Source organism: Myxocyprinus asiaticus, chromosome 41 (genome assembly GCF_019703515.2).
Source record: "Myxocyprinus asiaticus isolate MX2 ecotype Aquarium Trade chromosome 41, UBuf_Myxa_2, whole genome shotgun sequence".
Classification (NCBI taxonomy): Eukaryota; Metazoa; Chordata; class Actinopteri; order Cypriniformes; family Catostomidae; genus Myxocyprinus; species Myxocyprinus asiaticus.
In genome coordinates this window covers 3,180,739-3,192,924 of record NC_059384.1, presented here as the reverse complement: position 1 = coordinate 3,192,924, position 12,186 = coordinate 3,180,739, and the positions used below count along the sequence as shown (strand labels likewise).

The 12,186-nt window shown below is 36.3% G+C and overlaps 1 protein-coding gene across 1 annotated transcript in view; it reads left to right on the top strand.

Moving 5' to 3' along the window:
* Positions 1-12,186, top strand: part of LOC127432141 (ankyrin repeat and fibronectin type-III domain-containing protein 1-like) — a 109,722-nt gene that overhangs the window by 51,014 nt on the left and 46,522 nt on the right. The window contains exon 3 of the mRNA XM_051682981.1: positions 6,609-6,731. Coding sequence (XP_051538941.1) covers positions 6,609-6,731 — 123 coding nt within the window. The remainder of the gene's footprint in view (positions 1-6,608; positions 6,732-12,186) is intronic.

The following is a 12,186-nucleotide window of genomic DNA, read 5'->3' as shown; positions in this document are numbered from 1 at the left end:
GATTAAACCACTGGAGTCATATGGATTACTTTTATGCTGCTTTTATGTGCTTTTTGGAGCTTCAAAGTTTTGGACAGAGCTGAAATATTCTTCTAAAAATCTTTATTTGTGTTCAGCAGAAGAAATAAAGTCATACACATCTGGGATGGCATGAGGGTGAGTAAATGATGAGAGAATTTTCATTTTTGGGTGAACTGTCCCTTTAATAACACATGTTAACCATAATACAACACTTAAAGGTAAACAATTAATCAGTGCATGTTATTCTAAAGGAAAATAATGTTTTCATAATCTTCCTGAAATTACTTTCTTTTTCGGCTAACATCATGATGTTAATGCAACAGTCTGGTTCCTGAAGTAAAAATCCCATTCATTTTCTCCATAGACTAATTTATTTTAACAAAAACTTCTAAACCTTTAGAGACAGAACTACCATGAGCTCCGAAGTTGTTAATCGATGGTGCATGCTTCTGCTGAAAAAATAATCTTAATAGCGAAATTACTGGTGAAGAACTACACTAACCATGATCCTAACAGGGAAAATCCACCAATCAGAGAATCATGGAGAACAAAGTGCACCAAAAGAGCTCTGCAGTCTCCCTACACTCTCCAACTACTTATATCTTTGCAAATAAATATATATTTTGCAATAAACGTAAACATATTGTTTCTATACTTATATCAACTTAAATCAGTAGTTTTATTTTTTTATGCCATTTAAAAAAAAAAAATGTATCCCCTTTTCTCCTAATTTGGAATGCCCAGTTCCCACTACTTAGTAGGTCCTCATGTTGGTGCAGTTGCTCACCTCAATCCGGATGGTGGAGGACAAGTCTCAGTTGCCTCCGATTCTGAGACCGTCAATCCACGCATCTTATCACGTGACTCGTTGTGCATGACACCACGGAGACTCACAGCATGTGGAGACTCATGCTACTCTCCATGGTCCACGCACAACTTGCCACACACCCCATTAAGAGCGAGAACCACTAATCGCGACCACAAGGAGGTTACCCCATGTGACTCTACCCTCCTTAGCAACCGGGCCAATTTGGTTGCTTAGGAGACCTAGCTGGAGTCACTCAGCACACCCTGGATTCAACCTCGTGACTCCAGGGGTGGTAGTTTTACCATCATTTTTAATTCAATAACATCATTCGCAGTGCCTCATGGGATTGTAGTTAATTCCCTCATTAAATACGTTAAGTACACAGTCTTGTACCCTTGTCTTTTTGTCCAATTTTCAAATACTTTTTTGCTTAAAATCAAAGTTTGTAATTTTGTGATTCATCTCGGAGCTGGTTGGTTTGGTTCATGACTTACAACTCTTTTATACGAATCCATACAGAAAAAAAAATACTTTTATTTATTTGGCTCAAAAATGCATCGGATCTCAATTAGGAGGATCAGCATTAAACAGATGTACGAACAGCAGCATTTTACCACATTTTTGAATCAACAATGAATCAGCAAGTAAGAATCAAATGAATCAATTAATCATTATGTTTAACCGGTTCATGTACTGTACATTTGAATGAACTGATTCACTAGAATTAATTATTGTTGGTGAACAAATATACAGTAACCATTGCAGATTGTAAGGCTGCGTGCGCAATGTGAGAAAAAACATAGATGAAGCATTTTGTCATGTTTTGCTGCTTCTTGTTGGAAAACGTAGCTTGTTACTGGAAAAGTAAAACAGACAGTTTTATTCCTCGTTGAATATCGTCACATGGAATTCACATGGAAATACGTCACATTATAGAATTAAAATGGCTTGCGAATGTCGTTTCATATTGATGTTAACAGTGATATTATTCTGTAAAAGTACCACACAAACCCCAGAAGTCTGCATGTGTGTGTGTATGAGGGTCAAAGCCTTGAAGTTGAATAACATGGCAAGACACATTTGATGTGCGGTACGGAGAGCTTTTATTTTAGTCTTAACTAACCAATTTATGTCTACGCTGGCACTGGTGCTAATGCTGTGTGTGTTTGGTATTTATATGCTTGTCTAATGAGCAGCCGGGATTGAAGCATTGGATCTATGTGCTGGCTGCAGTCTGAGCGCTGATCGACATCAAACAACGAAGGCAGACGCTCGTCTCTCCCTCATTTCCTGTAGCTCTGTTCCAAATCCTAGTGCGCTACCTACTTAGACAGCAGGGATAAAGGGATAGTTCACCCACAAATGAAAATTCTGTAATCATGTACTCACCCTCATGTTGTTCCAAACCTGTATGACTTTTTTCTTTTGTTCCAAAAGTTGGGTCATGATCCCAAAATGGGTTGCAGGTCTGTTCTGATATTGTTGCAGACATAGAAAATAAAAACTTTGCCTAATGCAAATAATAAAATGCAATTAACCATATAATCGTGCATTATTAGGATAGCAAAATAATTTTTTTCTGAGGGGAGAGAAAATACTTCTATATGCTATATCGAGATTACAATTTAGCATTTTTAAATTCATTTTTATTTTAAAACTGTTTTAACATTTTCTTTGCATTTTCTCTAGTTTTAGTTCTTTTCAGCAATGGCTTTGGTCAAATTTGCTTAGATTTTATTTTATGGACACATTCTATTTCACTTTTTAATTTTTAATTTTTCAGTTTTGGGTGATTTTCACGAAACCTGTGAAGAAAATGTCCTGGTCATATTTAACTTCAAATCAATGTGAAAAAAACATTAAATTACATTTTGCAAATAAAAAAAATTAAGCCTATTTTAGAGCCATTAAGTTTTACTTTTACTCTTCCCATGGGAATTCTCATCACAGTAACACAGTCATGTTTTTATTGTATCACAATAAAAATAGTGCTGTTTTACAATGATTTTCTTAATTAAAATTAAACTACTACAGTGAAAAAATTACTAGTGAGATTTAACTTTTTTGCTGTTGTTCTACACAGTTTTTCTAAATAAATTTAACTTAAACATTTCAGTTAATTCAGTAACTTTTACTATCTAATGGACGTTGTACTTAAATATACTATAATACTAATACATTTTATTAGAGCATTTCACATTTTGAACTTTCCTTATAAACACATTTAATCATGAACCACATGACATTAGGGCTGTCACTATCGAGTATTTTGGTACTCGAGTAATCTAATGATTATTCTGACGATTAATCGAGTAATCGGAAAAAGAATTTAATAGCTCGGATGGCATAACGTTGTCGAGGTGAAGTCACATTTGACTAAAATGTGTTCATTAGCCTGCATTTTTACCCTCATCCGTGAACTGCAACACTTTCGCCTTATTTTCGATTTGACAATTCGGCAATTTTGTAATCGAGTAATTTTTTGAATTGAGTAATAACTGAGTAATTTAGGATTGATACTTGTTGCCAGTGTTGGGTAAGTTACTCTAAAAAAAAAAAATTTACTAACTAGTAATTACATCTTCTACAGTGTAATTCGATTACTGTACTAATTGCTCTGTCTGAAAAGTAATTGAATTACTTATTACTAATTACTTTATAAAACGCTGATCAACCTCGACCAGATGAAAAATACAAGAATAGACATGAAACTGTTCTTTTAATTCTTTCAAATAAATCATAAAATCAAATAAATTATGAATCATGAACTGGCCAAAGAATTTAAGGGGGCGGTGTTAAATTAGAAAACATATATTTTAACATTAGATGTTAAATTTCAATTTTAAATTCACTATTGTTTTATATAGAATTGTTCTATAGTCTATACAGTATTTAACACAATTACATCAGAAGTAACTAATTAAACTACTGAAAAATTAAGAGTAATCCCTTACTTTAATTTTTCAATGAAAAAGTAATTTAATTACAGTAATTAATTACTTAGTAATTAAGCATTACACCCAACACTGCTTGTCGCATTGTAAAGATAACAAACAATCATAAGTAATATTTACCTATAAGCTAGAGCATTAATTTTTGAGTATAAATGTAGAATTTACTTAATGCTTAAATTAACTTATTCAATATAGAAAGTACTTAATCTTGTCTGCTATATCTACTTCACCAAAAAAATCAAATCAATGTATGATGTAACAAATTAGGGCTGTCAGTTGATTAAAATTTGTAATCGAATGAATTACATGGTGTGTAGATTAATTAATCGAATTAATCGCAATTAATCGCATATACAGTATAAATATTTGCTGAGAAAGCCCTTCAAAAACAATAATTCAATATAATGATGAAATAATTATAAATACTTATATTTAAATTATTACAAATAATTAAAATTATAAAATGTAAAACTTAAGTTTTAAATAAAATATATATATATATTATTTTATAAAAATCAGATAATTAAATTGCATTACATTATTGTGGCAGAGGAGTTAAGCATTGATAAGACAAAAAGTGGCTTTAGAATGCAATAAATTGTTTATTTCCATATTATTGAACATAAGCTAATCATTGGTCTACAGTTCACAGCAATCCATTTTGCAGTTGAATTCGTCAGTCAGTCCGATATTTATTATGAGGTGTTGTCTAAGGACCCGTCAATGGACACTTTTGGAACATCTAACTTTGGTTGCGTCCATTTTTAGGTCACTGCGTCAAGTTAAACGTAGTTTAATACTTAGAAAAACACGTCTTGAGATTCCTAAGTGTTTTGAATGCAAGAATGAGTCCTCGTGTTGTGCTGTCTGCTGAAGGGTTGGTTTGTTCTCTGTATAAGCTGCACGTTGCCTATACAGCGAGTTTCGCTTACTGCCCCCTGGAGAAAACAGGAGGTACTTCAAGCTTGAATTGCTCAGGAATCTTCCTTATTACAGTCCGGGGACATGATTAATTGCGTAAATATTTTTAACACGTTACTTTTTATGTAATTTATCGCACTGGATTCATGCGTTTAATTGACAGCCTTAGTATAAATACTTTACAATTTAAATAATATATTTTATTTAAGTTTACATTTTATTTATTTATTTAAAAAAATGTCATGTTGTGATAATAATAATATCATAATGATCATCTTTTTTGCATTGCTGTAATGAGAAATAGGGGGAAAAGTGCACAAAATATCTTAATGGTCCTAAAAATAGGCCTCATTTTCTGTATGCAAAATATGATTTCTAATTTGTTTCTTTTGGTTTTGGAATAAAAATAGGACCAGGACATTTTCTTGACAGGTTTCGTGAGAATCACCTTTTTAGATTTTTTTTAGATTATTCTTCCTTGTTATGATGTGTGCTCAATTATTGATAAAGCCATTATTTTTAATAAAAAACAAAATTTCAGTTAGATTTTCAACCACTATTTTTAGTTTACCTTGCATTAGTTTTTATATTTCAGTTTACCAAAGTATTTTAAAATCAATCGTTTTTGTCTTAGTTTTAGTATACGATAATATCCATGGTCTGTATGTTGACATCAAAGGCTGCTTGTCCAATTAAACTATGATATTTTGATGCAAATTCTTCTGATACATTCAATGATTCCCTATGGGCCTGTTCATGGGTTCCATTTTGGTTAGGATGCTCCCTTAGAAGGCAGTAGGCAGCAAGGCAGCTCACTAGGTTTTGGAACAGATCTAGTCTCTCTCCACTAAAAGTGCGTTCAAATTTAGCGTCAACTTGTGCAGTGTTTATGTTTGGTGTTTATTTATATACTAGTGTTTGTGTGTATGTGTCACGTCTATACACACGGTGCGCGTGTGCATCTCTTGAAGGAGATGATGTCATCACTCAGGCCTGTAAGAAATCTTCTAATGGCATTACATCAGCACGCGGGACCCCTACTGTGCATCGTGTCATCGGGAACAGCTGCCGCGCAATCAGATCCATGCCGCTGTCCTTCTTCCTCTCTTATTCCCAAATGGATTCTTCTAGGAACATTCCCGCTAGAAATACGGATGCGGTCAGCTCTTGATATCATGAGAGTTTTGGACACATTAGCTGCTCACTGGCACCGGCGTCCGCTCGGTGACCTTGTCCTTCACTGTTTAAACATTCTTCATGCGTGAGCGCCGTATCATCGACAGATCTCTCCAGAGTCACACTTGTTGACTTGTTTGTTGATAAGTGAGTCAAAGATAGTTCATTCACGCCTTTACAGGGCTGTCAAACTCAACATAAAAACACACAAATATGCAGTGCCCATTGCTGCCCAGGCAACTGCTGTTGTTATGACGACACTTTTGCCTCTTACAAAAAGTTACAGGGGAATCTTATTGTTTTCTGTAGTGCAGTAATGAGAATTTGGAGGGACAATGTGCTCAATTGTCCATCTTAATGGTCCTAAAAATACCCCAAAATGAAAATGTGTTGTTCCAAACCTGTATAACAATTTCTTTTGTGGAGATGTTATGCAGAATGACTGTCTTTCATTGTATTAAAAAAAAGATGCAATGAAAGTGAATGGTGACTGAGGCAATCATTCTGTCTAACCGCTTATTATGTGTTCCACCGAAGAAAGATGGTCTTATGGGTTTGGAACGACTTAAGACTGAGTAAATGATGACAGAACTGACTTTTCTCATTACTAGATGAGAAATTGAATTTGATATGCATTACACAAAACTGATCAAAACTAATGACAGTAATTATGCTATTTCTCTGTTTGTGTGTGTGTGTGTGTGTGTGTGTGTGTGTGTGTGTTGCAGGAGTGAATCTGGGATTGTGAAGTTTACCCAGCGACTTTCTTTGAAGGACAAACACTTGAAGGATGACAGGAGCCTGCAGTCTAGACCCCCGGCCTACAGGAGGCGCTCTCTCAGCGTCGACTGGTACCACAAACCCTTTTTGCCATTTACACAAGAGTAAATAAGACAGAATCGATGTTACTAATAACAACATATGCATCAACTTTTAACCAATGACAACAGTACAGAATCATGTAGAAACACAACATCCAGTGCGTCACCACTGTAGATCATCCCAATCTTTGAGCGCGTTTACATGCACGTTCTTGCACTGATTATGCATCGTTAGACGACAACGTGCGTGGAAATGTAAAAGCAACAAAAAGCATTCCTTTATTGGTGTATGGTCATAAACGATGTAAGAATAAACCAGTCGACACGGGTAGATTTTTGCCCATTACGCCGATTTCACGTGGCATGTAAACAGCTTTACCGGTGTTCTCACCGGCTTATCCAACGTGCGTACATGTTGAGCGCTTGTCTCTTCACGGATTAACGTCAAACGTAGAGAATAACGCAGTTATTTGTTTTCTTGCTTTGATTTTTTTTAATAAGCTGATCTTTGGGAGTAATCAGCGTATTGGTGTGCATGTAAACATGCTCAGTGTTAAAGAAGACATAATATCAAAACTGACACTTATTTTACTTTCTAAATAAATGTCCCTAGTCTTTTTGTGCATGGAAAAAGAAAGCATTTTCATAATCAAAATGATGATGATGTAATAACTTTCTCCACCTCTGAAATTCATTATATGCTGATAAGACCACTTGGGCCACTGCAGGGTAGCCATGCTGGCTCTAAACTCGAGATACAGACATCTGCAGGAAGTGAGGGCGAGCTAAGACATGCTATTTTAACTGAGATATTGAGATATTGTTTTATCACCAACACTTTTATTTATAGAATGGCTTTAATGCAAGTTGAGCTCATACGACAGCATTTGTGGCATAATGTTGATTAGCACAACAAATCATTTCGACTCATCGCTCCTTTCTTTAAAAAAAAAAAAAAAGCAAAAATCTGGGTTGCAGTGAGATACAATGGGGCCAGTCCTTAAACGTAAAAATGATCACTGTTTCAAAAGTATAGCCACAAGACGTAAACAATATGCATGTTACAGTAGTTATAGCCAATTTACAACTTTGTTGCCATGATGACGTTACGTAAACAAACCCTTAAATGACCATAAAAACATCTTAAACAACTTTACAGCTCAAATAATGCACAAGTGCTTTTATAAAATGATAAGCTTCACATTTCTGCCTTTAAACCTTCCAAAAATTGGCCCCATTCACTTCCATTGTAAGTGCCTCACTGTAATCTCGATTTTTGCTTTTTTTTTTAAAGAAAAGAATCATTGCGCCGCCCAGTGGTTGCTCAGGAAAACTGTGGATATATATACAGTAGATTTTATTTCTAGAAACACTCAGAACACATAAATGTTGATTAAACTTGTTACAGTAACTTTACTGGACAACCTATGTAATAAACACTTCACCAAACCGAACAGTAAACACAATATCCCTGATCTTTTTTTTTTCAAACACGACAGCCAAAATAAGCTTTAACAACATTAACAGAAAATACATCTAAGCAAATAGCGAGTTAACAACTTCACCCAACAGTTATTTTCTGCTGTGAAGTTTATTCTGAAACTACTGGCTGGAAACTGTGTTGACGTAAGGCTCTAGCTCCGCCTTAACTTCCGCCCTGAGACTGGATTTCTGGAAGAGTAATTCATATTTACTGTACAAGTAAAGCGCTACCTGATTTGTAAGGGTTAGGTTTTGGGGTAGGGTTAGGGTCAGGTAGTGCTTTACTGAAGAATATTACTGAATCATTCAGTCAGGTATTGCTTTTCTCTTTAATTTAAATGATTCTTTCCCTGCCATCCTACGTTTTGGGAATTCTGCTGCACCCTGAAACTGCTGGCTTGCGGCTCTACAGGTGGATTCTATCACTAAACACTGCAGTGCAGCCATGTTTGCTCTAAAAACTGCAGTGTAGCCATGTTTGCTCTAAAAACTGCAAGGCAGCCATGTTGACTGTAAACACTACAGTGCAGCCATGTTGGCTCTAAACACTGCAAAGCAGCCATGTTGGCTCTAAACACTGCAGTTCAGCCAAGTTGGCTCTAAACACTGCAGTGCAGCCATGTTGGCTCATCCCAGCAGACACCACGGCTCCATCTATGGCTCCCTCTATCTCATTACATCCAAAGGTCACAAATCTCTGTAACTTTCGAAATGTATTCTGAAGAGAGATGATAAATGCACAGTTTTAAACCTACTGTGTCCATTTTATGGAATACATGTTACTATAAAAATGGTGTCAGTATTCCCTTAAAAAAGTAGTATTTCAGTGATAGTATCAGATAGTATTTTGAAATATACCATGATTGATATATATCAAATTGTATACCCCCCCAGACATTTTTGACGCTTCCACTGCGGTCGGATGGCAAAACGACCAAGCCCCCCCTTCCCTTGCCGGACGGCAAAGCAAGAGAGCCCATTGCCCACCCTAAAGGTCAAAATGCCCCTTTCTCAAAGATCTCATCCTTGTACCGGCCCTGTTGTATATCCATATACCATTATGTTACCATGGTAACTTTTTTTTTTTATCTCGTTTGTGTTTTCCATCAACTTTGGAAGGTTGTGCACCACAAACTGAAAATGTTCACAATCTCCACCCGCCAAACTCTTCCAAGGCATTTTATTTTTCAACCAAAAAATAAAAACCTGCTAGTATGCACACTAAAATCTTTTCATCATGCTTTGAAAGAGTTTATGTGCTTTTCTTTGTACTTGTGAATGAAAAGAGAACCGTTCATGGAGACTGGTGGTCGCATCTGGGTCACCTTCCTGCTTGGTGGCATATGGCAGACTGGAGCTCCAGAGACGCATATAAATCCAGGGAACCATGGGGCGGTGTGTGCCCAGGTTCTAGCCACCCTGGCTGGGCATGATGAGGGCTGGGCCCCCCTGCTTTTGGGAGGCACACAGAGGCTCACATAGACTCTGTGTCACCTCCTGCATGCCGAGCTGTCTGTCGCCAGTGCCTCTTAGACTGGACTAACATCACACACGCACACACGTATGGGGTTGATGCACAAACATCCATACACACGCATCCATACATTGATTGATCCCGCTCTCACATGCACAACATCCCCATGGCGACGGTCTTCTGTCTCTGCTCATCAGAATTAGAGAGATTTGCCCCCTGGGGTGGGCTGGGGTGGGGGGCCAACAGGTGGCAGGCAGTTGAACTCAACACAGCAAACGTTCTCACATGGGAGCGACTACTAGTGCGACAACACACACAATGCGCATACCGGCATATGCACACAAATACTCCCGCGGTTAATCTCTTAATCTGACGGGATTATAATACATATGCCGACTGCAGGAACACGCAAGCAAGCAGACGTCCGGCTGATTGGAAAAGACAACGCGGCTTTACGGCGTTAGACAAACTCACTTCTGTTCTAATGACATTGAAGCGATGTGCACGTGTGCACGGATGAATCTCACGAAATCAGCCAAGAATACAATCCCCAAAATCAAAAGAAAGAAACTGAAGCCCCCCTCTGTTTTTAATATTGTGGCGATTTTTACATTGTGACGTTATTTTCATGACAATTAAGCACATTTCCTCCAAAATTTCCATTACTGTATTATATCCAGACGTTTTAATGTTTAAAATGTTTTTGTAACTCTCATTATTCTCAATACATTACTGTAATTTTTGCTGTATTATGGTTAAAATGATTGTAAAACAATGTTTTTTATTTATTATTTAAATCAGCATAAATTAAAGGCAGTACAGCAAATACTATCATGGTGTATAAATACTTTTAAAATTTTAATATTCTTAACAATTAAGGACATTTCCACCCCAATTGCCGTTACTGCAATGTGAATTTGTTTTAAATTCATGTTGTAATGTAATATATATATATATATATATAATTGCATTACAGTAATGAGAATTTAAGAGAAAAAATTATGTTTTCAGTGCCAAAAATCTTAATGGAATATTCCGGGTTCAATACAAGTTAAACTGAATTGACAGCATTTGTGGCATAATGTTGATTACCACTAAAATTAATTTCAACTCATTCCTCCTTTTCTTGAAAAAAAGCAAAAATCTGGGTTACAGTGAGGCACTCTCTTTTATTTTTTTTAAAGAAAACAATGACAAAATTATTTTCTGTGGTAATTCTATCAATAGGCTTCATTTTCCTTATGCAAAATATAGTATTATATATATTTGTTGTCTTTTGATTTTGGGTTGAAATGTGACCTGGACATGTTTTCTTGAGATTCACCCGCATCATCTGATTGGCGGGAAGCTTTTGCTTGCTAAAGATCTGTGTGGTGGTATGCAAACCAGTCGGCATGCCTTTCAAACGAGTAGGGAATCAACTGATTAGCTTTGATTCCCCATTGTGTTTGTGTGTGTGTGTGTGTGTGTGTGTGTGTGTGTGTGTGTGTCAGAGGTCGAAGGGTTAAGCTGGCTCCACCAGGCCTGAAGTACATAAGAGAGAGAGGGGATCTGTTGACCTTAGTAACACACACACACACACACACTAATCGGTAATACTGTCCTCGCTGCCCTCCTCCTGTTGCGTACTGTCACACACACACTCCCACTCTGAAATTTGGCTGCTCGGCCTCCAGTCTGTCTGGTGCCAAGAATCAAATTTCAGACTTTCCTTCTTACAGCCACATATAACCCTTGGAGAGGAGTCCCTCTGCCCCCCTTACATCTATTATAACTTACTATTTCTAAAGAAAGAGAGAGATCGTCCCTGTTGTTTTCACGTTTGTCGTAAAACATGTCATAAACATCACCTGAGGTCTATTTGATTGCCGACTATGTGAAAAGATTTTTTGATACTTCGATAACAGTATGTCAGCGTTTGTTAGCAGGACATGCATTGTCAGCGTTGCGTAAATTGTGACCGTGAATCCATCTCAGCATAACGTCCCAATTATGTAAGATCAAGTAGAATAATCAAGTATCTCTATTTCTTAATTTATACTGCATTCATGTGTCGGAATTGCTGTAATTATGAGTTTCTGACTTGTAAAACGTTTCACATTCAACAGTACACTTTTTTTATTTTATGCACATTTAATGTAATTTATGTCATCATTGTTCTTTGAACGTTTTTCGCAAAACATTCATAAACATCGGCAAAACTTTATTTGATTGATGACTAGATGTGATTAGAATTGGAATTGGTTACTTTGATCGGCAATTCTCGCACACATGCATGCACTGTCAGTGTTGTGTAATTTGCGACCGTGAATCTAATTTAGAAGAAATTCATCACAGCATCATGTTCCAGTTATGTAATATTTTGTAGAACAGAAAATGTTTTAAATTATACTGCATTCTTGTTATTTCGTTATTGTCATAATAACGAGTTTCTGACTTGTAAAACATATTCACATTTACCAGTTAGAACCTGTAAATTTATTTTTGTTATTTTATGCGCATTTAATGCCATTTATGTTGTCCCTGTTC